Below are 27,515 nucleotides of genomic sequence, written 5' to 3' on the forward strand. Positions count from 1 at the left end.
CAGGAGGAAGATGTTTCCAGGCATGCTGATGCAGAAGATGAGGACGTAGCACACAACTTTGTAAAGATTAGGTTCTGATTTCACTTCCCAGGTGAAATCATTGTCGTAATATAAATAGTCATATATGTAGTCACTGCCGTTGTAGTCACCCTCGAGGGCCATTGTTTACTTGCTGATGTCTTGTGAGGAAGTGACAATACCACTGATAAAGAAATGAGGATATGATGTTAATTCCTTAAAATGCTGTAGAATACATTTTACGTTTGTGTACAAGTCTCAAATAAATAAATACTCTGCATAGTTCATGCTGGTCAAGTCTGAAAATATGGAATGAACTGTGTACTCAAAGCCAATGATGACGTCTTACGGACATCGTGTTCTGTTTCAGATTTCTAAATGACAATTAGAAGAAGTGAGTCATTGAGAAATATATAATGCACAACATTTACAATAAATTAAAACAGGTCAACATTTACTGTAAATGAAAAGAAAGAAAGGAACATTTCCCCAATGTCCAGCGTCTTTGGGGAAGTGGAGGGTCATGTCTTTGATTTTATTGTGATCAGCAAATAAAATTCAGGAATATATCCTTCGTCAACTCGAATAACATTTTCCCTCCGATGCAGCTGATCCACAGCAAACGCCTCATTAACATACAGGCATACATACAAGGTTTTTGTAATTGCATATTCAATTTAATCTCATATTCTCACTTTTTATTCGGTGTTTCATTAGTGTTGTTTTTTTTTCAGACTTTCATTAATTCTCAGAATTTGAATCAATATTCTTAAATTTGACTCCATAGTCCCATATTTCGATCCTTATTCTTGAATTTTTATTCCAAATTCTCAAGCTTTACCATACTTTTTACACAATCTCCTAATGTTAATAAATACTTAAATAAATGAACCAGAATACAAAAGAAACTTACCTTGGACATTGACTGCTGGCACTGCTACCAGTTTTCTCAGTAATTGTATTTTCTGCGTCTCATGCATCATCTGGGACTTTTGCCAGGGAAAAGTACTTGTTCAGCAGAATTTAAAATCCAGCCTATCCTGGCATGTCTCAACATTTGGTTCAAAAAGAAAGAAGTGAAAATATCTAGACTAGATTCCAGTCAAACTTTATTCAAAAATATTACAGTAACACCAGAGCAACGTTCATTCATAAGGTCTGAGAAAGTGCAGCAGTGCATTTCACCATCAAACATATCAAAAAACTTTAGCTTTTTATACATATTCACCATTTACTTGGTACATTTCAAAGCACATACATAGAAATAGACCCAACACATTTTAAGGAACTGTACAAGGCATAAAAAAATGAGAGGCAAAATAAGATAAATCCAAACTCTATTGCCTGAAAGCATTTACAGTTTGAATGAATGTTTCATCTGATAAGTGAATGTCTATTTGGAGGGTAGTTCCAACATAACGGCAGAGTTTTGTGCTATAAAAGCTGCATTCTGAATAACAGAAGTGCTCTGACCATTTGTTCTCTCTCTGTTGTTCCTCCTGGCATTCTTGCAGTGTAAAAGTTGCAAAAGATGTCTTCGCGACCTCTGTGAAAGCATATACAACAGAGGGTTCATACAGCAGTGAGAAAACGCCAGAATATGACAAATGGAATAGGCAGTGTACAAGCGCTCCATGGCGTAACAGCCTATGGGTTTGTACACAGACTGGACGACAAGCACAATATGGTACGGTCCCCAGCAGATGAAGAAGGCTGTAACAATGCAAAAGACCGCCACGACTGTCCTGAGCCTTTTTCTGTTGGAGGTCTGCAGAACTGTCTTGAGGATGGCAGAATAGCAGAAAACAATGATGGCAAATGGGAGGAAGAAGAGCAGTGACACTTGGAGATAATATCCCAGGTTGACATCAGAGCCATCAGAGGGACCCTCACAGGTGAAAAGATTGTTCCAGTGGGTTTCCACCTTTACTTTGATAGCATCACTCACAGATGCAGCCATGCTGATGACCCAGGCTGCTGCACAGGCGCCTGCTGCACACCTCTGCCTCCTTTTGTGGCTTCTTGGCCAGTTTTGCAGCACCACTGTTATGAAGCGATCCACAGTCATGGCAGTCAGCAGAATGACACTACTGTACAAACCAACAATGTATGCCGCAGTTACAAATTTGCAGGCAAAGTCACCAAAAACCCAGTGGTGCAGGTAATAGACTGCCCAGAATGGAAGTGTGACAGTGAAGACCAGGTCAGAGATGGCCAGGTTCAGAATGAACAGGTTTGTCACATTTTTCAAGTTCTTGTTAATGACAAGAACACACAAGAGAAGAATGTTTCCTGTAAGACTGAAGATGAGGATCAAAATGAAGATGGCACCACTGATGGTTTCAAAGTCAAACATCTCATCACAATGATATACCACATCATCACTGTCGTTCACACCTCCGTCACTCATTGTGGAGTTGAGCATTTTCTAGAAAAAATGAGCACAAAAAACAATTTTGGCAAAATATACTTAAGACTGAGCACATGACTACAACCTTTCAGCAATTTTTTATAAAAAACAAAACAAAACAACTCCAAATAAAATCTTAAACATGGATAACAATTAAGTACTAAGTAGGTTAACCTAAATATAGAGCAATTACGGTAAATATGAAGCAACTTACCCTGAACAGACCTAACGTCTTGTGCCGACTTGAACTGAGGAGGAAAGTTGTGATATATATAACTGATGGTTCCTCTTTTGTTTCACATGAAGTGATGCTGTGCTTAAGAAATCCTTTTTGAGCACGAACATTGAATTCAAACAAGAAAACATGTCAGAGGTTTGGCTTTTACCTGGACGCAGGTGTTAAGTTTATTCACTATTCAAAACAGAGACACTCTAGAACTTAAATCAAGTAATTTTTATTTTATTGTAAAACATGGAAATGTTGATTATGGTGATTTTATCATGTGAAAATAACAAATGAATTCAAAAGAAAAGCCCAAAAGACAGTATGAGCCTCATGAATTGGTCAAGGTGAAAATCTAAAAAAATCGCAAAAAGTCAAATACAAAAGATCAAAGTGAATCATCAGTATACAGTTATATTGTCTCTAGTACAGTATTTAATCAAAATCACATGCATTATGTACTTTTATGTACTGAGCTGTTGCCACATGATCACCTGATTAGATAATTGCATTAATGAGCAGGTGTACCTAATAAATTGGCCACTGAGTTTATGTCAGCAATTAAGGAAACTAATTGTTGCTTGACAACTGTGAGGGCTATTGAGTAAATAATATAAACACACATACTAGCTGCTCTGTGGGGCTTTGAGCTATGTAAATGCTAATACTCACAGCCTTTACTAATCTCAACTTCAGTGGGTACCGGGCTTGTATTTAAGGCAGGCTTATATTAGAAACAGACCTTTATTTCTAATTCCCTCTGTTTTGATAAGTTTCAGAAATAGAAAATTACCAACACAGTAAATAACCAATTAAAAGCCCTCAAGCATTTCAGTGGAAGAGTCATTTGTATTTTTTCACTACGGTACTTTGAATGGAGCTACTGCTGTCTAGAAGCACAGTTTGGCAGAGACATTAACACAAATGCAGACTGAAACAGGACAATAATACTTTGCAATGAAAATCTCATGATTATATTGTTAAATTTCTTTAAGCAATGGAAATGTATATTATGCTTATTAGGCATGCATATTATATAAGAGGCACCAGGAGTTTATCCACCTTTGTTTTTTTTCCCTCGGCTTGTATTTGGGACAAGCCTTTATTTGTGTCTGTCATCTGCGATTCGCCATTGGTTGATTGAGGAAATCCAATATGTGCGATATTACAACTGGATTTTGGTTTGGGTTTTCTTTCTCCTGATATAAAACCTTGAAGTTTCAGTTTAACTTCTGCTGTTTCTATCAACTACATTGAGAACTCGTCACCACTTGTTAGTGATGTGATTGTGATCCGGCTATGTCTACTGCGGATGCTGTTGTTGTTGTGGCCCCAGCTCTTCAGCATTGTCTCCAAGTGTTTTTTGAATTTAACCCCCACAAACACATAAAACACAGGGTTGAGGAAGCAGTGTGAAAAGGCAAAAAGTCGGCTGATGTAAAAGGCGTAATCGAGTGCTTTTAATCTTTCACAATTCCTAACCAGAGTGTGTGAGTCAGCATGTAGTTTAGACCAAAAATACAGTGACTGTAAAAATATTACTATATTATAAGGTGCCCAGCCCATGAAGAAAACAGCCATAAGAGTGAAAATGAGCTTTAAAGTTTTGTTCTTTCTTCTTTGGGCGGTGGGACGCAGCAGCCTGCACATGATCTGAGAATAGCAAAGAATGAATATCACTGAACTCATTATGAAGAGAGCATTTTGCTGGTAGATTCCCCACAATCTCCAGTAAGAATCCACATATTCACAGTGCTTGTGGTCCACGACCTTTGTAAAGATGAAGGTTGGACTGGCGACCAACACACCAAATACCCAAATGAACACAGTTGCAAGAACACTGGAGAAGCCTTTGGTGGACACAATGTTAGACAGAGGATTCATGACAGCTACATAACGGTGAGCAGTCATCAGGATGAGGAGTATACCACTGCTGTAGAAGCCGACATAGAAGACAAAGGTGACTACTTTGCATGCAGGTTCCCCAATAGTCCATCCATACATGTGGTAGTAAGCCCAGAAGGGCAGACATGCAGTGAAGAAGAGATCTGATACAGCCAGGTTCAGGATGAAAGTGTTGGTGAGGGATCTGAGATTCTCATACTTGGCCAGAATCACAATGACAAGGATGTTGCCAAACAGACTGAGGACCACCACAATGGAGAAGAACACTGGAGTGAAGGTCGCTCCGAACTGCATGGTGTTTCTTCTGTCGCACACTTCATCGTTGTACTCATAGTCATACTCAAAACTAGAGTTATATTTGTCTGTGTTTGTGTCAAAAGTTGAGTCAGGGATGATGCTTGGAGTAGCTGTGATTGGAAAGTTTTCAGCTGCAGCCATTTTCCTTCTGCAAGAGGAGAAAGTCTAAATTTAAAAAAGGCTTAGAGGGATATATCAAACAGGTCCGATTACACAGAGTTAATGACACAGTAGTGGATGAGATGATTACATTGTTACATGTTTTTAATAGATTTCTGTCAAAATTTCAGCATATATGTCAATAGCCTGATATTTTATTATCTAGATACATGACCACATTTTGTCTGGGACATGTTTATCCAAATTACAAAACATTAAGTTTACCAGTTTTACACAATTTTACTTACTTATAGTGGTTTTCAGCCATGCACATACTTTTTTCCCTAAATTTTGAGATATGCATTTTTAAGATATCTGCCTCCAACACAGTGCAGTAAAAGTGCTTAGATTAATATTCACAGCATGTTCTATTTATGACTGAATAAACAGCGCTTAACGTTAGAGTTTCAAAAATAACATTCATTGTTTATTAAGGGATTAACACTCATTTGTTAAGATTGGTGTCACTGTCATTGTTGACAATTGAATATTGTTTGTTAAGTGAACATTTGTTTACAGGACTTTAAACAGTCAACAGCAATAAACTCTTTCCATTAACAGTGTTCCCATAACTCTGTATAATCCGATTTCCCAGGAACTGTTTTCTCTGGCAAAAATAAAATTTCAGTTACCTCCATTTTCCTCCAAAGTGGCCACAGAAATAAAAGTCAAGTGTCTCCAAAACTGTTATCATGGCTGCCATTAAAAGTAAATGATAAAGAATTGCTTTTGAAAGTTGGATAAACTGAGCCTAAACTATTAAAATGAGGAGATGCAACATTATTTCTGTCTTTCTTTCTTATTACACCGACTGCAATTGTTTAGTCATCATAACAACATTACAAATACTTTTTTTTTTTTTTTTTTACAAAAGACAAAACATTGTAAACTTTAAGTATTGCTGAGCCATACCTCATTAGAGATCCTCTCTGGTCCAAATAATGGAGAAATATGGAACATAAGCTGTATGACGGTACAAAGGCTGTTCACACGGCAGGGTCGCTCCGGTAGGTTTCAGTGAAATGTTGTTGAACTGTTCCTTAAATATTGACCACAAAGGTGAACAGAAATCAAACATCATTTTCAGATCCACACACAAACTGTCTGTGGGACAACTTGCTTTCAACAAACATGGGACAGAACATGTTTCCTTTCATCACTAATACCTGATCTAACAGGCCATTATGCGTCAGTGTTACAGGATTTCAAACATATTCCATTTTGCTTGACTGTTAGCTGACTGTTACTCCTGTAATAGTTCAGGTAAACGTTTAATTTTGCAGTTTCCATCTTGTAACTTCATCACCAAAATTAGAATAGGGACAAATCCAAGTAATTTAGAATTATTTAGATTATTTATTTGAATAATAGTTTCATCTATAATTGGTATATCAATGTACAGTGATATAAAATAAAAAAAACCCAGCAAGTTCTCATACTCGAGAAGGTAATCTTAATCTTTGAATCCTTTTTTAATTGATTCAAAAAACTAATCACTTATCCAAATGGTCAGTATTTAATTTTCTGCCAAATATCAAACTGATTAATAAACACTAACAGCAAAAACATCACTTCAGTGCTGTAGCAAAACTAAAAGAAACAATGCAGAGCAGACAATAAAGAGGATGTATACTTATTATACCATTGCACCAAACGTCTCTTCACGTTAGAATAAAAGAAAATGAAAAACAACCAAACATTTACTTTTTTACATTATATCATATATTATTCTGGTGTGTGCTGTTTAATTTTGCTGCTGTCACATCACACCACTATGTCACTCTTTCCCTAAATTTGACTTTGTTCTTGCTCTAGTTTTTAAGTCTGATTTTTTTTAAATTCGATTTTTCATTTTCTTTTTTTGACTCTTTTCTTTCTGTCCTTGTTCTTGTGCTACTCCAACACACAAATTTCTCTTCTAAGGGACCAAATATCTTATCTTATCTAATCTTATCTTATCTTAATATAAGAAGAACAGACAGAGCCAATGAATTAAAAAGCTGACACTGAACAAGCTAGAGGCTCAGTTAAAGCAGCTGCAGGCAGAGGATGGTTATTGCTGGTAGATATTAATCGATTTCTTTTTTTATTTGAATATTCAACTCTTTCTGTTTTGATCATTTGATGGGACTTAATATTATTCTTACAAACAGAATAATAAATAAAAGTATTCATATTCTAACTATAAAATGAAAACAAAAATAATAATATTCTTGCATATCACACATTGCATCTTGATGGTATTTATTGGTCAGTTGCTTATGCCTTCTTGTCAAACGTCCTTGTTATAGTGCACGTTATGTATATATAGACAGACAGATACAGATTACTGTACGGTTTATAAAGCACGACACACGTCTCAGCTTTCTGTTTATTTACCATTTGCCTCTCAACCAAACTAGGATGGATTTCAGCCGTAGCAGGCGGCTATTTACCCATCAGCCTGTCAATCATCCACAGCGCCCGCCCTCAACGGTAGCAAGTTTCAGCTGTATCATCTTCAAACTGGACACTCTGGACCATTTTACATATCAAGTATGTCTGCTGTTTGACTATTTATCTAAAATTGAAGCGTTTTACTTTATTTACAGCCAAACTGCGATGGTTTTTGACAGATATTTACATCAAAAACACCCGCGAACTGAAGAGCTGAGAGCAGGTGCATGTCCGATAGCTCAGCCCAGCTTTCAAATCGATGTTTATGTCGCGGCTTGTTGCATTTGAAAGCTGTCTGAAAGTGATTAAAGTCAACTTTGCTGCTCCGTAATGGCTACGGTAGATGACAGGAGATAAATCTTGTGTCAGCGAGGTCTGAAAAGGACAAACAGTGATACGCTGTCACCTGTCGTCGTGATGTACATGGTGTACCTCTGAGTGCAAGCACGTCTCGCTAACTTTACTGAGCTCTGTGGTGTCTTCAGTGTGTCTCCTCAACAGATTCATGGACCCTTCTAGAAAATATGTAAATTGCCTCATTTGTTTAAAGACTTCAGCACTGTCTTTATGAAAGACACTCAGCTTTTTACAGCAGAGGGCACACTAATTTAGGGCAGTACTATTTTTATGTTTACCTCCTAGTGGTAGCAGCTTTGGCATATGGTATATTCTTACAATTCAGGGATGTGAGAAACAGTGTTTATATCATGAGGACATTTCTGTAATATCCAAAAATAATTATCATCTCTGTTATTATAACCCCTCATGCAGAATTTCCTGATTCCCCTGCCTTTACTCCACAATGGCCTCTTCCTCATCAGTTGGAGATAATCAACTGCAGAGGATAATCAGAGATCTGCACGGTAATAAAGATGATAAATACCATCTCTTATTGTCTCTTGCAGTGTATTGGTCTATGTGTGCCATGCTGCATGTTATATAATGTGCTATTTTTGAAGCAGCCTCATGCATGTGTGTGAACATTTGCATCAGATTTGCCAAATTTATTGTGGAAACAAACAAACAAACAAACAAAAACTCCCACTGCATTTTATTTTTTTGCTTTCTATGTGTGCACAAGAATGCAGTTTGATGTGTGTGTATGTGTTGATTATGTTGTGACTCTTGTTTAGATGCTGTGTTAGAGCTGAGTAAAGAACACAAGGAGTGTGGCGAGCCCATAACCGATGACAGCGCCAACCTGCACAAGTTCTTTTATAAACTAGAGTACCTGCTGCAGGTATGTTGTCATATCAAAGCAACCAACGGTGACTTCAAGATTAAGATTTTTATTATCAGGATCATCCAGCTTGAGTTTTAAAGTGTGCTCATGTAACTCTCCAGACCAGAGATCTCACTCTTACTCCCAAAAGGCTCACAAGGCAAATCTTAGGATTTGTGAGGTGATTAAAAAAGTTAGTGCTTTTATATTTTCTGTCTTCTGTTAAAATCATGCTGGAGAGTTTTAACTTGTCAGGCCATTAAAACGAATCAACCTGTGAAGAGGACATCTTTTTTTAGTTATTAAACTGTATGTCAAACATATGCAGCCCGTGATAAGATGATGTGACTAACTGTTGCTTCACTACAAGGTTAAGAGAGTGGAAACTGGTGCTGGACACCAGTGATTCTGAATGTTTCTGGGTTGTGTAACCTTAAGATGAAGTCTAATGATCCCCTTTTACAGGTTGCATATATCTGTGAGTTGGGAGAGAGATTTTTTTCCTCTAAACCTCTCATATTGTTTTGTTTTTTTGTTAGAGACCATAAAAGATATTTCACAAGAAAGCAATGAAATATGACCCTCTGGGGGGTCTCAGCCCTCACATTGAGAACCATAGCTCTAGAACAGGGGTTCTCAAACTTCTTCCTCTAAACTCCACATCTGATTTTTATTCAAGGTTCGAGGTCTGGAACGATTGGTGATGACAAAACAACATTTAATCCATTATTTTACGTCACAACTTTTGTGATTTGGTTAGCGTCAAACCAGGGAGACAAGGCTCAGACAGTTTTCCATATTTATTTCTGAATCAGGCAGATTCTTACAGCTACATTTGCACTAGTTATTGTGTACTAGAGAAAGAGAGACGTGTTCTGTATCTGGGATTTAGGAGCCGATAGCAAATTCTTATAAATTAATTTGAAGTTAATGTGTGAACCTGGCAGCAACAACACATGTATTTAGGCATATTTAGACTATCATTGTCTAATATTTTCACTTTTTTACGGTGTCAACAGACTCCTAAAAATATGTAAATGTCCATAATGTAACTAGATGCTTACCTAGAAAATGCTCTTAGACCTCAATACAAAGCCCACAGTCCAATTACCAGTGAATGAGTTCTTATCTCATCATAAAACCCTCTTCAGGGTCCCAGGAAGCAACCAAAATACTCAGTTTGAGACTCCATACAACAGCTGGCCAACAAAAATAAACCTTCTTGCTCTCGCTTTTAATAGACAGGCTTAGTGATTCTTGTCAACTCCAGAGTTATCTCCTGTAGTCCGGCCTTTGCGCTGCTTCAGTCTGCAACCTGGGAGCCCAGCGGTTTGATGGCGGGTCCACAGAGGAGAAAGACTTAGACAATAATCTGGTTCTGTAGAACAGGTGAACTATGAATTATGGACTTCGGTTGGCAAACTAATCAACGATCATTGTCAGAATGGACTGGGCGTCTATCACCGTTCAGAGTTCATTAATATTCTGCCGTGGGCTGCCAGCTGACGATACTGGCTCTGTCCGGATTCACCTGCTGTCTGGTCTTTGAGAACTCCTGCTCTGGAAGGTGAAATGTGGAGGAATTTCATAGTAATTGTAAAGCGTCAGACAGACCTGTTGCACAGTTCATGCTGCTGAGGATGTTGTTGGGTAATAATAAGGTGATGTCTGTTTCTTAGTTTGACCAGAAAGAGAAGACAACCTTTCTTGGTCAGAGGAAAGACTACTGGGATTACTTCTGCGACTGCCTGATTAAGATCAAGGGAGCTAACGATGGCATCCGTTTTGTTAAGTCCATCCCTGAGGTAATCCCCTGCAGCACACACACAGTCGGTCCGGGTGCCTCGGCCCTGCCGTGGCGTGCAACACACACAAATACGCAGGGACTGACTAACCATGTAACTAATCCTCTGCTCGGTCAGGTACAGTAAGACTCTGTGCTGCTAATTTACTCGCTGCCTTACAACTGCACCTGCTGTACTCTTCTTCACCTTGTATCCTGGAAATTCACAGCGGTGAGCTTCATACTGGAGGAAATGTAGCTTAATTAGTGGCTGTTTGCACCATATGTAATTTGTTTAACCTTCTGTGTGCCTGATTTTGATTTTCTTTGTGCTTAAAAAGCTTCATGTACGAGCCAAGTTGTTCTAATAGGACTGCAGCTTATTTTCATCGTCAATGAATAAACTGAGTTTTTGCTTGATTGTTTAGTCTATAAAATCTAAAGAAAGGGTCAAAAGGGCCCATTACGATTTTTTTAAGCCCAAACGTGGCATCTCCCAATTGCTAGTTTTATCTAGTTTTATTTTGAGGACAGTGGGTATTGTGGTGCAGTGTAGCGGTGATAAACAAATTATTGTTTTCCTTATTAACAAATCTTCTCAATTAATTGATTAACAGCTGTTTTTTTGTGTCAGAGCCAAAGGTGATCTTATATCTTTGCATGTCTTCTTCGTTTGTCTTGTGATTAGGCTGTATTGTAGCATGAGAGCACTGATTACAGTCATTTTATGCTAACTGAAGCTCATCCATTAGCAAAACATGTACGTGGTTTAAAGTTTCCTCTGGGATTTCCAAAAGCAGTACTTTTTCTTTAAAGGTAGCACAGTTTAGTCAATATCAGCTGACTGTTAATTACTTTTTAGAAACTTTTGGTCGTCTTACATAAAATATTGCTTTTGCTCTTCTTGTGTCTTGCCTGTCCGTCACTGACGTAAGCCTCCAGCTTGTGTCCTTATGGTAGATCTGTGTGTCAGTTGTCTTACTTAAATCCCCCCATCTGTTGATGTATTGGAGAACCTGGACTTATAGGCGGACACTGTAGATTTACACCTCGTCCACATCTTTGTGGGTGTCAAAACGTAGCTTCCTCTATGCGTTTTGGCCTTTGGGCCACACAGACACAGTTTTTGGTCGCTGCTACACAGCTTTTGAAAACTCTCTCCAGATGAAGATAATGTTTGCAGTGTTGATGTGTAGTTATTGAAAACAGGGCGTGTGCTGGTACTTCTTGTTTGACGTCAGAGTGTCTTTCATTACTTCCTTTTTTGTTCTAATTGTGGTGAAGGTTCCATGTATTCACCACAGGAAGATCGGCTCTCTAGTTTCAGGAAGCCTGCTGCCAATAGCTTTCTTTCTGGCTCCTGATTGGCTAACATGGCTTTAGGCTTAGGCTTATAGTTCCCCCTTTGGTTTGGCGTGCTCTTCACAGCACTTCAGCTTTTTTTTTTTTGTAAACGAAGGAGGAAAAAGTCTGCTTTAAGAAAAACTTATCTACATGTGGACTAGGCATCAGCGCCTGTGTAGTGATGACCTTGAAACTTAGACATCCTTTCATGCACTGTACACACATTTCAGCAAAACACAGTTTAACATTGAGGTCAATCAGTCAGTCAATAGAAAAATAAACAACTGTTTTGATTTCATTTGAGTCAGCTCTTGAGCACTAAACCCACACGTTGCCCGGCTTCAGCTTCTCTGATGTGAGGATTTTCTGTTTTGCTCCATTTTAAGTCATTGTAAGCCAAATATCTCTGGAGTTTTGGCTGGTTGTGAGGAAAAAAAAGACATTTGACGGAGTCATCCTGGACCATGGAAAAATGACTAAATAATAATGAAATAACTGACAATAATGGACAGACAAATCAATAATGAAAGTAATCACAGTGTGCAAAGGTATAATCAAAGCAAACAGTGACTGTTTTGAAGAATCTTGATATAAAACGTATTTTGTTTAATGCAAAAACCGCTGGATGAGAAGGTGTGCCCAAACTTTTTGCCAGTGCGCTACGAGTGTGACGATACATTAAAGTGTATGTTTGTGTTTGTCCTCAGTTGAAGACATCACTGGGAAAAGGAAGGGCCTTCATCCGCTACTCGCTCGTTCACCAGCGTCTTGCCGACACACTACAGCAGTGTCTTATAAACCAGAAGGTCACGAGGTCAGATGACACACACACCGACACTCACACATACATTTTCTTTTATATTCTGTCCATATCAAGTCAGATTTGACCCCTTCAGGGCACCCAGACATGTTTTACATCATTGAGGTACTACGACGTCCTTTCATAGGAAGTGTGTCATAGGAACTTCCTGATTTAGGTTTTATTTCTGTTTTTACAGAAAACAGAATCAGAATTGGCTTTATGGGCCAAGTATGTGCAAACATGCAAGGAGTGGTTTAAACTGAGCAGAGACCCACACTCACGTCTCACTTCCTCAGCCTTTCGTCAAACCAAATGTATATAATAATATTTTTTTTGTTTTATTTGATGTTAATTTGACCAGGATAATCTTTTATGGCTTACATCTCTATTTCAAGAGAGCAGAATGGGACAGAAGGTGAAGCTAAAATCGATTTAGTCGCATACTGTAGGCTGTCTGTCACTTTCTCAATAGCAGATTGTGTGTGTGAGTCTCAAAGACTGTGTTTTGTTTGTGTGTTTGTGTGTGTGTATGTGCATGTATGTTATCAGCTCAGGTCATGTGCTCCACGTTGTCCTGCAAAGCCAATTATTTAAAATGATTAAATCCAACTGAACTGCAAGATAACTCCTGCGTGTGCATCATGCGGCTGCTGCACTGTGCTCTTGTGGTTGGGTTTATTTCATTTTCACACTTTAAAGGCATTTAATCCATTCAGTACCATAGAGGCAGGAAACACGATTCTTATGCGAATCACTTTATAGTATGGTATCTGTGGTGTCTGTCATGCAGTGACTGGTATTATGCCCGGAGTCCCTTCCTCAAGTCTCACCTCACTGCTGACATAATCAACCATCTTTATGAGCTCAACCAGATCCAGTTTGACGTGGCAGCCAGAGGCTACGACCTTGACGCCGATTGGCCAAACTTTGCGAGGTAACCAGTGCCTGTTTACACTTTTAGAGTCATCACTTTCCTTCCTTTTGTCGAGGAAAATGAACGTGAATCTGGGGGTTGTTTTGATGAAAAACAGACCTCCGTAACAAAGAAATAAAGAAATAAAAGATGGTAGTTCTTGTTCCTCTGGGTTTGAAATGATTTGTAAATTGATCTGAGAGAGACGTTAAGTAATTTGAAATGACACACCGCTTTAGTGCGGCAAATGTAAAACTGAGGGTATTTCACAACTTGAAGTACCACTTAATTATCTGATCACTCTGCACCACGTTCACAGCTTTTTTTTTTTTTAAGCTGAGTGTGTGTAAATGTGTGTGAGAGCACGAGTGCCGACAGTTTTGTGAGCGTCGATCGTTGCTCCTCACGTCAGCACCTTTGCCAAACCACATCGCGTCCTTGTCATCAATTTGCAGTCAGTCTGCAGGCAGTGGACACAGTTTATTAAAAGGATAACTTGAGGTGTGCATCACATTATTGCAATTATTATCTATTTAAATCAATCTATTTAAAATAATGCAGTGTGGCAACACCTACAACAGCACAATCTATGGCAGAGACGATCGCCTGAACAAAGGCTCAACACCTGTCACACACATTGTGAATGAAGATGATAAAATTCATTAATGCAGGATGACATTAGATTGTACAGATGCAGTGTGTTGGTGTACTCGGCCTATATTCTTTGTAGTTTCTTTTTCACAAGTACTTGAGAGCAAATATTTGTCCTGCTCATCATTTCCCAACGAGGAGTCTAAAAGTATTTGATGCATCACCCACATAAACCCTACACCCTGTTTTTCACCTGAATTGTGACTGGATAGCTAAATGGAAACAGTTTCAACAGTGTATCAGAGAAGAAATACTTGACATACGACAACTTGTGCCTCTCGCTTTCATTTGAGAAGCTTCCAGAAATAGACTTACTCTGAAAACAGGTTAGCTGGACGTCATTTCATGTTTTAAGGTGTTGATGCAATATCTTTGAAGTTGAGTCTTTTATAAATGTACGAAATGTAACAGGTTAAAAGTGACTTCACATTTTCAGTCAGGGCATGGAAACTTTGCAGCAATTTGTTTGAGAAATAGGATATATTGGTAACACTTTTTTGGGGGCGGATTCCATAGTTTCCTAATGATTTCCTTGAAAACAGCTGAGAAGTTGTACACTGAAGTTGTACTTGGTGTTAGTGAAGAACCACCTAAATACTCACTTCTGTGAGTAGTTCCTCTTTTGTGTGATATATTGTCACATTTTTTTTCTTACTGTCACCATCTATCAGTTGTTAAATGAACTCAATATTTGGTATCGTGTTATGTTAAAGGCGAACATTAGGCACTGCCTCGTCAGCTTTCCTGTGGAAGCCTCCCAGTCGCTGCTCCAGCGTCAACAGTCTCGTTAGCAGCTACTCGCACTCACAGGTACACACATGTACAAACTCTGCATCGACAGTCTTGCTCACACATTTCTGTAAATGTGACTGCTTGAACTTCAAAGCACCTGACAACAGCTCTCTTGTTCCAGGCGCAGGAGTTTCTCCCAATCCCAGACTTGAGTCACAGTCTTCTGGGTGAACTGGGTGAACTGGGAGAACCCTCCCCTTGCAACATCGCAGAGAACCTCCGCATTGAGCTCGATCAGTCTGAGCTCAGACAGCAAGAGCTTCTGGTACGGGTTCAGGAGTTAGGCAAAGAGGCTGCTGAGCTGAAAGATGTGGTTAAAGACCTTCAAGGCCAGCTATTAGCAGCTCAGAGGTCTTCTGTCCACTCCGTGTCTACAGCAGCCCAAAGAAACCAAGACGCAGACAATCAGGAGAGAGCAAATCACCTTCAGAGCTGTGGTGAAGCAGTAAACGGTGAACTTCAAGACAGACTGACAGCTGCTGAGAACAAAAATATGGAGCTTCTCTCTAAGTTGGATGAGGCTCTTAAAGAAAAGGGACAACAAACTGCTAGTTACTGCGACTCAGCCTGGAAAATCCAGGAACTCCTGGATAAACTCAAGACAGCAGAGGAGGAGAGGCTGGAAGCAAAGAGAGAGGCTGAGGACAGGGCCAGGCACTCTGAGCGTCTGTCCCAGGAACTGAAACTCAGGGAAGAAGAGCTAAAGAGCAGTGAGGAGAAGCTGGCTGAAGTAAAAGCTGGAGCTCATGACGAACACGAGGAGGCGCTCAAACGGCTGGAGGAGCTCCAAAGCGCAGTCAGTCGAATTCAGGGGGCGCTGACTTTGAAAGAGAAGGAGACGGGGAACTTGAGAGCCCAGCTTCAGGATCTGCAAGCGTCACTGGAGTGCAGAGAGCGGCAGGCAGAGGAGCTGAGGAAAAGACTGCAGGAGGAGAGGGAGGAGGAAGAGCAGAGATGTAGCATGAGCAGTAGCCAGAATGAGGAGCTCGAGATCCACCTCCTGGACGTTAGAAAGACTCTAAAAAACAGAGAGAAAGAGCTAGCTGTTAGTTCAGAGAGAATCAAGCACTTAGAGGAGCAGTTAGAGAAGCTAAATGTTGAGAATGAAAGTCTGAGCTCTAGACTTGCTGATAATGAAGATGTTTCCTGTGATCAAAGCGAGAACATTGAGAATTACAAAACCCAATGCAGCAATCTCATGGAAATAAATGCTAAGCTACTCCAAACAGTCAAGGAGAGTGAAGGGAGCATTACAGAGCTGACTGAGAGCAGGGAAGCCTTGTTAGACCAGCTAGCTTGTTTGAGGGCCTCTGAGAACCACTTAAAGGGCAGAGTAGACGCTGCAAAGATGTGCGTGGAAGATCGGGAGAAGAAGCTACTGGATGAAAACCTACATTTGGAGGAGGTTTTCCAGAAGACACTCATCCAGAAGGAAGTATCTGATTCTCAGTTAAAGAAGCTTGAGCACGAGAACAAGGAGCTTGTTGAGGTTCAGTCCTCATTAAAGAAACAGTTAGCCACAACTCAAGAGGAACTGGACGCACTCACTGCCAAAGCTGCAACGTTGGACAAGAACCTCACAGTGTCCCAAAGAAGCCAAGCTGAGCTACTTGAAAAACTCCAGGAAACTGAGGCAAAACTGAGAGACCAGACTGTTAAATGTGGGCTTCTGCAAGCTAGAGCAGAGGAGCTGGAGAGCAGGACTGGGGAGCTGCACGATGAAAAAGGAGCTGCAGAGAGCAATGAAAAAATGCAGAAGCTTCACGATGAGCATCAGACATCCTCAATGGAAACCAAAGAGGCCCCGTTCAGGCTGGTTATAGCTGAGGCTCAACTGGAACTCAACCTAAGGGAGGTGCACCGGCTCCGTGAGGAGGTGGTGGAGCTCAGGGCTCAGCTTCTAGCAGGAACTGAGGAGAAGATGAAAGTTCAGGCACTGCAGGAGGTGACAGAGTCCTCCAGAGAGGACCTCCGTGTATTAGCAGAACAACTCAAAGCCCAGGTGGAGGAGCTGAACCGCCGGCACGTGGATGAGATTCTCCGATCCCGGGAGCGAGAGGAGGCTCTTATCCGTGAGCGCGATGGCGAGGCTCAGGCTCGGGCGGGTCTGGCTGCGGAGGTGACGGCCTCCAGAGAGGAGCTCAATAAACTGAAGCTGCGTTATGAAGCCTTGTGTCTGGAGAACAGTGAATCCAAGGAGGCACTCCATAGAGCCAACACTGAAACAGCTGAACTTGGTGTGCATGTGTGTATGCTAACTGCTGAGAATGAAGAGGCTCGTCTCCGCTGGGAGGGCTTGTCTACAAGACTGCAAGAGCTGGAGGAGGAGGCGACTCAGGAGGCGGAGAGGCTGAATACCTGCATAGAGCAGCTGCGTCAGGACAACCAGCAACTGCATGATCAGCTCCGTAACGAGACGAGTTTGTTGGCAGCCAAGCAGGAGCTGCAGGAGGAGCTGAGCAAGGCCCGACAGGAGGCTGAAGCTGTGCAGGAGACGAACCAGGGGGAGATTCAGGCGCTCCGCTTCCAGCTCAGCAGCCAAGCCATGAGCCACAGCAGCCAGCTCCAGGTCAGTCCCAAACTTTATGTAAACGAGAAACCTGGTGTCTTATAATTGAGCCAGGGGATCAGAGAAACCTGAATCCTTCTGAAGAATGCTTGTGTTCTCTGCCACGCTAATGAGTAACCTGGTTTGGCTTTTTTTTTTTTCATATCAGCATGTGCAAGACTCCAGAAAATGAAAGTAACAGAGCAGCTTTGTGAAAGGGGGAAGTCATTACATGTCCTGATGCAATCTCATATTGGAAATAAGTCCATCCAAAGTCAAGCTGAAACTGAAAGTAATGCAAAGTAGCCTCTTGATGTGTAAATACACAGTTTTATTCAACATTTGAATATGCAATTCAGGCAGATTTGTACTGTGAGGAAACGCTGCTCCATGGGGAGAAATCTGCTTACTGACCTGCTTAAAGGCTACGCAGATTCAGTGAAGCTGGATGTCGTCTCTATTTTCCTGCATAGCCTGATTTCTCTGAGCACCCTGGTTGCTTAAGTGCATGTAAACGCACTGTTTGACTGTTTTACGTTAGACACTAATGTCAGCAAATCTGATGGAATATCTACATTTATGCCATATTTGCTGAGTCATTATTTGATCTGTACTTTCATGCAGACTGTGAATCAAGAGTTACAGGAATTGAAATTACAGCTGACCACCGAATGGGAGAAAGTAGTCGTCCTGGAGAACAAACTCAAACAGCTTGAGGTGAGAGGTCCTCTGATGCCAGATCTGCCAAAATGTTTGTACAGCATTCGGCAAGTGTTTTAATCATGAAGAGTTATTTTAAGCAAGGAAGTGAAACTGTTCAACAAACTGCTGAAGAAGGCCTCTGACAAAATGCATGTACAGCATGTGCAGCTGTATATTTGTGTGTCTAAGACTGATAAATGAAAACCCAAATTCCAGTTACATAGTGTATATCAGCAGTTGAAGTAATCATAACATTACGGTCACAGGCATAATTCACTAAGAAGCAGAAATAATGCCTTGCTTTGCTGCACTGACTGCAGGCCGAGAAGCAGAGATATTGCCAACAGATTGAGGAGAAAAACATCCAGATGGCCGAGTCTGAAAATCTCATCCAGCAGAAAGAAGACGAGATAATCCATCTGAGAGGGAATTTATCAAGGTGAGATACTGTATTCATAAACACACTTTCTGGACCAAATTAGAGCTCTGTGAAAAAAAAACAAAAAAACGTCTCTAATCTTGCATTTTCAGATCAGAATGTTTATTTTTTATTTAGCGTGTCTGATCTAGGAATTTGGCACACTTGTTCTTACTGTTTTTAAAATTCATGTCTAAAAATAATAAATGCGTGGACACAGTGTTTTCTTTTCACACAAATCAGCCTGTGCGTGTGTGTGTGTCTGTGTGTGTGCGCGCAGGTCTGAGGATGGTCTAGCAGCGGCTCAGCAGGCCTGTCAGGAGATGAGTGAAAATCTACGGAGAGTCACGCAGGACAAACAGAGCTTTGACATTAGGACGGCTGCTGAACTCGATGATCTTTACCGCACCAAAATCAATTTGGAGGAAAGGCTTGTAGAGCTGATCAGGTATCAACATGCTGCATCTTACCTTTACCCTCTGCACTCTATCTTTGTTTTCCTCGTTAGTGAGGTTAATTTGATTTAAATATCCTCAAAGCAGGTTTGAGACATGATGCCTAGACTTGTTGCCACCTACACTGCGTCACCTGCAGCATACTGAGTGAGTTTATTGCACATACAAACATGCTTACTGGTGCTCTCTGCAGGGAGAAAGATGCACTGTGGCAGAAGACTGATGCCCTGGAGTTTGAGCAGAAACTGCGGGACGAAGAGACGGAGAGGGACGTCAACTACTGTCTGGGTTGTCACAGCCAGTTCAGCTGGTGGCTCCGCAAGTACACCTGCAGGTCAGATGGTCCTCTGTGGAATGAAGGAACTGAGGCACTGAAGTCCGCTGACATTTTGTTTCACTTCCAATCATAGTTCAGTTAAATAGCTTCTCCAGTCGAACCGAATGGTTTCCATCGAAACTCAGAACAAATGTCAGCTTGCTGCTCCATATTCAGGCTCTCACTTCATGTAGTGTCATTGAGTAAGAGAATCTACACGAGTACACGAATTACACCTGTAAACTGTGATATAGGTTGCACTGAAATTTGTGGATGAACTTTACCAATTGAATTTCATCTGTTATCACTTCCAGATGACTGAAATGTATAGAGCATTTATATTTGTCAGGTTAAAACAGCTGATTCAAGTATTTTGCATGTGAGGATTTACACAGTGAGCGTGTTGATGAAGCAGAGTCATCGTTACCTGTGACTGAACGCAACACTGAATCATTTGACAATATGTCGTTCTTAGTGTTTCAATTCTGTGTGAAAGCAACAACAGTCGCATATCATGTGAAAAAGTGAGTTGTGAATTCGAGGATTTCACACGTTTGAGCAGCAGTTTCATGTGATGATTGAACACAGAAAAGCTTTCAACAAAATCAGGATGCAGGAATCACATTACAGCACGTCAGTTTGAGGCTTTATTAAGGAAAATGTTGCTTTTGTCTCACACAGTTCGTCCTTTCTGAGGCTTCAGTTAGACACTTGTTGTCTTGTTGTTGCTGTTTTCCTACACCAGAGCTGAAAAGTAACAACTTTTGTGGTTGTGACTTCTCAAACCTTCTGCCAAATCCCATCACATAAAGCATCTTAAATGCACTTTTATCAGAGGCAGTTGCCTGACAAAAAAGCAGTTTTTTTCTGGTGTGCATGGTGTCTTCTTTCTCATTAAATCTCATTAAATTCAGATATTCTTAATAAAAAAAGCTTGATTACACACTGATTCCTCTGCACTCTCATAATCTACATTTCAAAATAAAACGCAGTTTTACAATTTTATTTATACATTATGTCTATTCCCAGACTGTGTGGGCGTCCCTTCTGCTACTACTGCTGCAGTAACACCGTGAGCACCCAGCAGGGCGGCAACAGAGAGCGCTGCTGCAGGGACTGTTACAACCAGCACAGTGCAGTAGTTGAGCGCCACCCACAGGAGGAAGTGACTAACAGCACACCGGGGACACCCTTCAGTCGTTTGCTGCAGGCTGGGAGAGCTATGACCAGCGTTTCAGGTGACAAAACACACACTCAGGCAAAGTGTCAGAGGTGTTTTTACACGTTCTGTAGATGGTGTGTGTTTTCAGATACACGAAGTACGAGTGGAGAATAAAATGCAATAATGTAGCTGATGTTTATTCTGTAGGAGCAGATGAAGGTGACAAGCTGGATGATGGTGTTTTTGACATCATCACAGACGAGGAAGTGAGCGGGGTCTACGACAGCGACTCCCTCTCTTTTGCCACCGCCTGCTCTCCTGAACACGGACAGCAGGGGGCAGCACAACTGTAAGTATCTCACATGCATTCACTCCCAGGGGAACTGAGAATGTGGTAGAGATTATAGACCGCAACATGAGGGATTAGTGGCCACCACAGAAACAGATTTTCTATTTACACGTGCCACCTTCAAAACAACGAGTTCAGTCTGTCCTGAATGTAATTCTTCAGGCTGTCACAGTCACATTTTTGCAGCAGTGAAAATAAATCAAGGTGCATGATCTTGAAAAAAGGAATGAAAATGAATTAGCTCATAATTCATTTACATTTTCTTTCCATATTTAACAGTTTTCTAGACACGTTGCCAATAAACAGAACATTTTGCCCATATTTGCAAGTCTTGACACTGAAAATAATTCTTCTCAAATTGATAGAAATTGTGTATAAATATGAAATATCCATCCCTCTTTGTAGAAGCAACAGTGCCAGTGCAGGAGACATCGCATCAGAAGACACTGAGGACCTCAGTGCTGCAGTCCAGGATGCAGAGATCTGCCTGCTAAAGTCTGGAGAACTGACGTGAGTTTGAAACACAGTGAAAGTTAGACTGGAAAAGTCTTCATGTGGATGTGGTCCCGAGGTTAGACTTTTGACTTTCAGAGGAAGTTTCTCACGTGTTCTGGTAAAACTTTGCTCTAAATCCGAAAATGGGAAGTGAAACATGAAACCAATCCATATGTGACACGGACAGTGTTCCTAAATGTTAGTCGGTATATGTCTGTTGTAATTAGGAGCAGATTTGCTTTGTGAGTATTGAGAAAGCCTCAGGGCTTCACTCAGGAGCTCTAAATCCAAACCCCAAAACTAAAATCCATCCATCCAGTGGGTCAACGGGTGGGAGGCGGGGTACACCCTGGACCGGTCGCCAGCCAATCGCAGGGCACATACACACAACCATTCACACTCACACTCACACCTAGGGGCAATGTTACAGTCACCAATTAACCTAATGAGCATGTTTTGGTCTGTGGGAGGAAGCCGGAGTACCCGGAGAACCCACGCATGCACGGGAAGAACATGCAAACTTCACACAGAAAGGCCCGACCCGGGAATCGAACCTGCGACCTTCTTGCTGTGAGGCACGCGCACTACCTGCTGCGCCACCGTGCAGCCAAAACTAAAATATGTTGGGAATTTTTAAGGCAGAACTCCATCATTACACATCAGAGACTTGAGGAGTGCGACTGCATATGTGACAACACTTGTTTAAAACCTTTTTGTGGCTTCAGGACGGGCTAACAACACAATAACAAAAAAGATGCTCAATTACATGACCAAAAAAATATCTATTCAATCAAAAATTAAACAAAACTCCCAGTAGATTAAACAAAAATGCTATCCTTCCCCCTGAAGCTTCAGACCTGCAGCCCGACAATATTGTGACCTTTCTTGGACCCCGTTGTATTCGCTGTGCTGTAGGCTCTCTGTCTGCTTCACGGTGGATGACATCTCAGGGTTTGGGGACAGCTCCCGAGAGCTCTTCATCAAGTCCAGCTGTTACAGCACCATCCCCATCACCATGAGCGGCCCTGGTCCCACGGTCACCTGGACGTTCACCTCCGAACCCAAGAGCATCTCCTTCAGTGTGGTCTACAGGGAGAGCGCAGAGACTCCGCTGGAGCAGGCCAAGGTGAGACACCGCTGTATTTAAGAAGGGAACATGAAGACACGATACGTCCTCATAGGGACAGGCTGTGAAAGCTGGGTCAAGTTTGGATCTGACTCCAAGTTGGTGAAATGCTTGTTAAGCTGCATGGCCAAAGAAACTCTTGTCACGTTTTTCTTTCTGAAACCATTCGCATCTGCAAAAAAATGTGATTGTCGGGCCCTCTCAGACCTGGATCTAATGTCTCCAGACATATTTCTCAGCTATAAATGTCAGAGAAGAAGTCTGTCCTCTGCTCTCCGCAGGTCTTGATCCCACTGACTCGCTGTAACTCCCACAAAGAAACAATCCAGGGGGAGCTGAAAGTCAGAAACCCCGGAGAATACACGCTCATCTTTGACAACTCTTTCTCCAGGTCAGTCGCTCTTTGGCTCATGTGACGGCTTTGTGTGTTTGTTAAGAATCTCTCTTCAAAATAAAAAAAGCTCTTTACACAAACCACTACTGAAAACTAGACATGAAGGAGCAACAGCAAACATACTAATAACATCCCTGTGTCTCTCCTGCTGATCAGGTTCATCTCAAAGAAAGTGCTGTATCATCTGAGTCTAGACAAGCCTGTGGTCTACGATGGAACTGACCTCCTCTGAACGTGACGGGAGGGAGGTGTAAAACTGACTTACGAAACATTTGAGTTCACGTCTGAGCTGAAGAGTCGGACTCCGCTGACGTTTGGCAACCTCGCTGAAAGGTTATGGCATTTTAAAGACGTCTCTCTTGGCTAGCTGCTTGATCAGCAGCTGTTGCACATCAGATGAGCTCTGATCATGAGAAAGCTGAACAGAGGCTGAAAGTAATCAAGTAAAACAATGTTACACTACTGAATGTGAGCATGCACTACCTTTTCTAAAAGCTTGACGTTGTGGTTTAAGTGTAGCAGTAAGGGCATCCAGCGTCACTTTTCGTATTTGAATGTCAAGAACTTGTGTGCACATGCAGGTTTTCTCGCAGACTTAAAGTTGCATTTTTGCTTCAGCCTGAGCTGCACTTGTTCAAAAAAATCAAGGTTCGTTCTCATTATTCTCCTCGTCTCGTAAAGTGTCTTTTAAAACGGGAACACGTGCTCTGTGCACAGTGACGGAAGTGCACTCCCACTCGGAGGGAGAGTTTAAAATCCTCTGTCATGCTGTGTTTAATTTTATGTTGTGACATCAATATTTATCATGATTAAATAAATTCCACAGAAGATCAATCGAGAAACGGTGTTGGATTAAAGAACCAGACAGTCAGATGTCTGTTTTCGATTTATCTGGGGAATTAAACATGTGACAAATCAACCTACTTCATCACATTGATGCAAAGAAGAAATATATATATATATATATATAATAATACCATATTGTGATAAATCATATCCTGCTTATTGATATGCACCACATGACCCACAATGATGTAATACATCCAGAGATATTCAAGGGAGAGCTGCCACAGTATAAATGGTGAAGTAAAATCATATCATTGCACAGCAAAAATGCGACATGACAGGAAACAAGGAGAAAACTCTGAACTGAATCTTGCTTAAACATAGCGTTAGTGAACCATCTGATTTAACCGACTCTTTAAATTGGCATGTTGACATTATGCTGTTGTAGAATTAACCTTTATTGGTGGAGAAACTCACTCCTCATACCACCTGTGTGCAAAGCAAAGTTCAAATTCATTCTCATTTCACACACAGTACGGTTTCTGTTGCCTTTCCAGCTGTCAGAAGTGACAAGAATTTGTTGTGTACAGTCATCATGAAACATAACAGAGAAAGAAAGCTGCGGTAAAACCTCCACATCGTTTTGTTTTAACTGATCTTCAGGAAACAGGAAACAGTCTCTGATGATTGCAGTTGAAAAAAGGAGGTCAAGATTTATATGCATGTAAACACTAAGAAATGTTCACATTATAAGGGTAAACATAGGGAGCACATATGAAAATGTAAGTTTCAGGGCTTTAAATATTTAGTTTTAGCTTTGAACCTCACTTAAATTATCACTCCTGTTTTGTAAAACTGAGGATTTTTTGCATTAAAGTTAGCGAAGTTGCAATGACATACTGTCTTAAGCTACATAAAGCCTTTAGATGAAGACAAATAATAATACTTTTTATTTACAGAGTGCTTTCGTAGATGTAAAGAGATGTTTGTTGCTCGGTTGTGCACTGTTGCTGTGTGATGTTGCTGAATGAGTTCTGCTGTGTGTCAAACAGAAACAGTTTGAATCTCAGCATAAAGCCTTCAAACAATACAAGTCCAAAAATCACTTTTATACTTCAAGTTGTCTTATACGGACCTTTTATTTGAAGGCTTTCATACTGAAACTGACCTTTAATTTCGCAATCACCGGTTGTTTCTTGAGTGTCTTCACGCTGGTCATCTGATTATACTGACTGACGATTGCTTTGACAAATTCTAACATGTCTTCCACTGTTTTAAAACCACTTTGTAATTTATATTTTGAACCTGACACGAGGAAGAAGACTAGTAAAAAATACAAATGACAGTTTTTATACATATCTGAATAAGAAAAGTTATATATTGCCAAATCTAGTGGGGAAACATATTTGTCTATTTTATTGTTTCTGTTTAAAGGCATTGCAACATGACTGCTGTATAATGCACTTTTTAAAGGCTTTCTGTCAGTCTGTGTCCCATGAGCCTTTGTGCCAGTTAAAGAATGTTTTTTTTTTTCTTCTGATCTGTATCGAGAGAGCGTGTGATTGTAGATGTTTACTGCTGGATTTGTCAGAGGGAGGCTTTCACTCTCTGACGTAACTTGTAAATGATTGTTGACATGTTTTATTGAAACATTATTTACATACTGAAGATTTACAATAGAATTGATTTAAGATTGTGGAGAAATAAATAAGGAATGTGTGATAACCTATTAGTGACTGCTGGTGAATTTCTTGTATCCGCAAAATGTCAGTGTGTGATACTTTTGTCTTGAAATCCTTGATTTGAGGTGCCAGAACTGTAAATAACCCAGTGAGTTGTCATATTTGCATGTTCAGAATTTCATTGGCTATTCAAAATGGCTGTGATTGGTTCAATCTTAACACGGAAATAGAGACGGAGGGCCTTCATTCAACAGACTGTGATAGGTTTGTAGTGTTTGTGTCAATAGACAGGAAGAAAAATAAACAACAGCAAATGTTCCTGTATTCCCAGGAAATGTTCCTGCATTTCCCCTTGGCCCACCTGCGGGCCATCAGAACAGTAAAGTCTCATAGAAAACATTGTGTAAGATCAGTATTTCATATGTTTGTTTGTTGTTTGTCATGATCTTTCCTGAGCGGTTTCCCTGCTTGGACAATTTTTAAGCAGCTCCTCCATTTCCGCTGTGCACTGCATTGTGAGGGAATAGTATCCATCAATAGCAAACTGAAAAATCAGGGTTATTTTTAGTCTGCATACTTCATGCTTTGGGTATACTGCATTTTGTCACTTTTCCAGTGTAATGCTACATATTCAAACCCTGAAAAGCTAATGTTTGTTTTTTAAGCTCTTTGATGGCTGAGTGTGTGTGTATGTGTGTGTGTGTATGCGTGCTCTTATACGTACAAGCTTGCTCGCCTGTGTGTGTTTTTCCGAGCAGTCACAAGTGTATTGTGTGTGCGCACAAGCTATTGTTCTCGCAAGGTGTCTGTCTGAGAGATGGTGTTTATGTCGCAGAGGCCATTCTGTTTCTCAAGGTTAATGATCTCATTGTAAATCATGTCACATCCTCCTCCACCTCCTCCTCCTCTTCCATGACTCCTTTCTCCTGCTTTCTCTCCTCTGGCCTGCTGGCTTCACTGAATCTATGATTTGCACTGTGGCTGCGCACATGTATGAACTTGTGTGTTTGTTGGGGATTGTTCAAAGGTGTGTGTGTGTGTGTGTGTGTGTGTGTGTGTGTGTGTGTGTGTGTGTGTGTGTGTGTGTGTGTGTGCACGCTGAATGCTAATACAGCACAGAACACATAGAACACATACATGTCATCAATCCCAGTTGAGGATATTCACAGTCATACATATGCAGCAGTAAATGCATTCTTGCTCATGCATGTTTAAAATACACTTTCCACCTTAAGAAACATCAGTTCCCACTCACATGATAAGAATCTTTCATATGTGCACCCACCCCCTCACACACACTATAATCTGATGAAGAGCATGCTTTAACCTCTGTGTTCCTCAGTTCTGGGTATTGTCTGTTTGACAGTTCTACAGGAGTTTGCAGTACATCTCAAACCATGCGACAGCTTGTCAGCATTCAACTTCCTATTCATAATAAAAAAGGGAAACATTTTTATTATCTGTGGCTTGCAGCTTGTCAAAGTCTCACGCTGTTCAAACAAAAGCTTGGAAGACATCTCAGAACGTGTCTCAGGTGAATCAAAGAGCACAAAGTGTCAGCCACGTTGCATTTGTCCGTGTTACCTGAAACGTGTCATGAATCATTTGTCTTAGGTGCTCTTGTGTGAAGCGACATGCTCTTCAGTTTCACCTCTCTAGCAGATGAAATGTCTGTCAGCAGTTGAAGGGGACATAATGAAATAATCACACTCACTAAATGACAGATATTCAGGAACAGACATAAAGATGAAAAGTTATTTTTTCTCTTTTTAGACTCCCATTAACCACAATGAACAAATATAAAAACATTCATATTTCAACTATAGAAAGCATTTGCACATAAACACATTCATGGCCCGAATTAGATTTTTTTTAGATGATTTTATAGTTTTATTCATCATATTACTCCGTTTCCAACAGTTTTTAGTTGTACACGTCAAACACATTTGGATGTGTTTATGTGCTTTGTGTTGTGAGTAGAGACTGAATAGTGTCATAAACAGCCATACTGTATGTAAAGCAAACAGTGTCTCATTACGCCTGCATTTCTGGCAGTAAAGTGGACAATATTAACAAAGTGGGAAATACAGAAAATTATCAGTGAAGAGAAAGAGCTGCACATAAAGA

At 40.7% G+C, this 27,515-nt stretch overlaps 3 protein-coding genes across 4 annotated transcripts; 1 reads left to right on the plus strand and 2 right to left on the minus strand.

Moving 5' to 3' along the window:
* Positions 1-1,111: 1,111 nt before the first annotated feature.
* Positions 1,112-2,667, minus strand: LOC139339237 (chemokine XC receptor 1-like). The gene is made up of 2 exons (XM_070974765.1): positions 2,643-2,667; positions 1,112-2,446 (listed from the first exon to the last, which is right to left on the minus strand). Exon 2 carries the CDS (start codon positions 2,441-2,443, stop codon positions 1,412-1,414), a length of 1,032 nt encoding a protein of 343 aa, XP_070830866.1. The 5' UTR covers positions 2,444-2,446; positions 2,643-2,667; the 3' UTR covers positions 1,112-1,411.
* A 1,109-nt stretch (positions 2,668-3,776) lies between these two features.
* On the minus strand, positions 3,777-4,994 carry LOC139338779 (chemokine XC receptor 1-like). Its single transcript, XM_070974042.1, has one exon. The coding sequence runs from the start codon at positions 4,992-4,994 to the stop codon at positions 3,900-3,902; it is 1,095 nt and encodes a 364-aa protein (XP_070830143.1). The 3' UTR covers positions 3,777-3,899.
* A 2,476-nt stretch (positions 4,995-7,470) lies between these two features.
* On the plus strand, positions 7,471-25,429 carry fyco1b (FYVE and coiled-coil domain autophagy adaptor 1b). Of its 2 annotated transcripts, none has more exons than XM_070974347.1 (18): positions 7,471-7,547; positions 8,220-8,311; positions 8,582-8,688; positions 10,350-10,475; positions 12,505-12,611; positions 13,390-13,533; positions 14,877-14,973; positions 15,077-17,524; positions 18,128-18,220; positions 18,526-18,644; positions 18,904-19,071; positions 19,272-19,412; positions 20,424-20,632; positions 20,764-20,905; positions 21,311-21,415; positions 22,316-22,526; positions 22,808-22,917; positions 23,077-25,429. In XM_070974347.1, exons 2-18 carry the CDS (start codon positions 8,251-8,253, stop codon positions 23,150-23,152), a joined length of 4,464 nt encoding a protein of 1,487 aa, XP_070830448.1. In that variant the 5' UTR covers positions 7,471-7,547; positions 8,220-8,250; the 3' UTR covers positions 23,153-25,429. The 2 variants fall into 2 exon arrangements, with proteins under 2 accessions (XP_070830448.1, XP_070830449.1); XM_070974348.1 differs by lacking the exon at positions 7,471-7,547 and adding an exon at positions 7,588-7,671.
* The last annotated feature ends 2,086 nt before the right edge of the window (positions 25,430-27,515 follow it).

Source organism: Chaetodon trifascialis, chromosome 11, assembly GCF_039877785.1.
Source record: "Chaetodon trifascialis isolate fChaTrf1 chromosome 11, fChaTrf1.hap1, whole genome shotgun sequence".
Taxonomy (NCBI): domain Eukaryota; kingdom Metazoa; phylum Chordata; class Actinopteri; order Chaetodontiformes; family Chaetodontidae; genus Chaetodon; species Chaetodon trifascialis.

Bases quoted from the DNA above. Each gene is read 5' to 3' on its own strand.
- LOC139338779 (XM_070974042.1), bottom strand. From the start codon at position 4,994: ATGGCTGCAGCTGAAAACTTTCCAATCACAGCTACTCCAAGCATCATC.
- LOC139339237 (XM_070974765.1), bottom strand. From the start codon at position 2,443: ATGCTCAACTCCACAATGAGTGACGGAGGTGTGAACGACAGTGATGAT.
- fyco1b (XM_070974347.1), top strand. From the start codon at position 8,251: ATGGCCTCTTCCTCATCAGTTGGAGATAATCAACTGCAGAGGATAATC. The intron at 20,906-21,310 runs GTAAGTATCTCA...CCCTCTTTGTAG, and splicing joins CAGCAGGGGGCAGCACAACT to AAGCAACAGTGCCAGTGCAG. The intron at 21,416-22,315 runs GTGAGTTTGAAA...GCTGTGCTGTAG, and splicing joins CTAAAGTCTGGAGAACTGAC to GCTCTCTGTCTGCTTCACGG.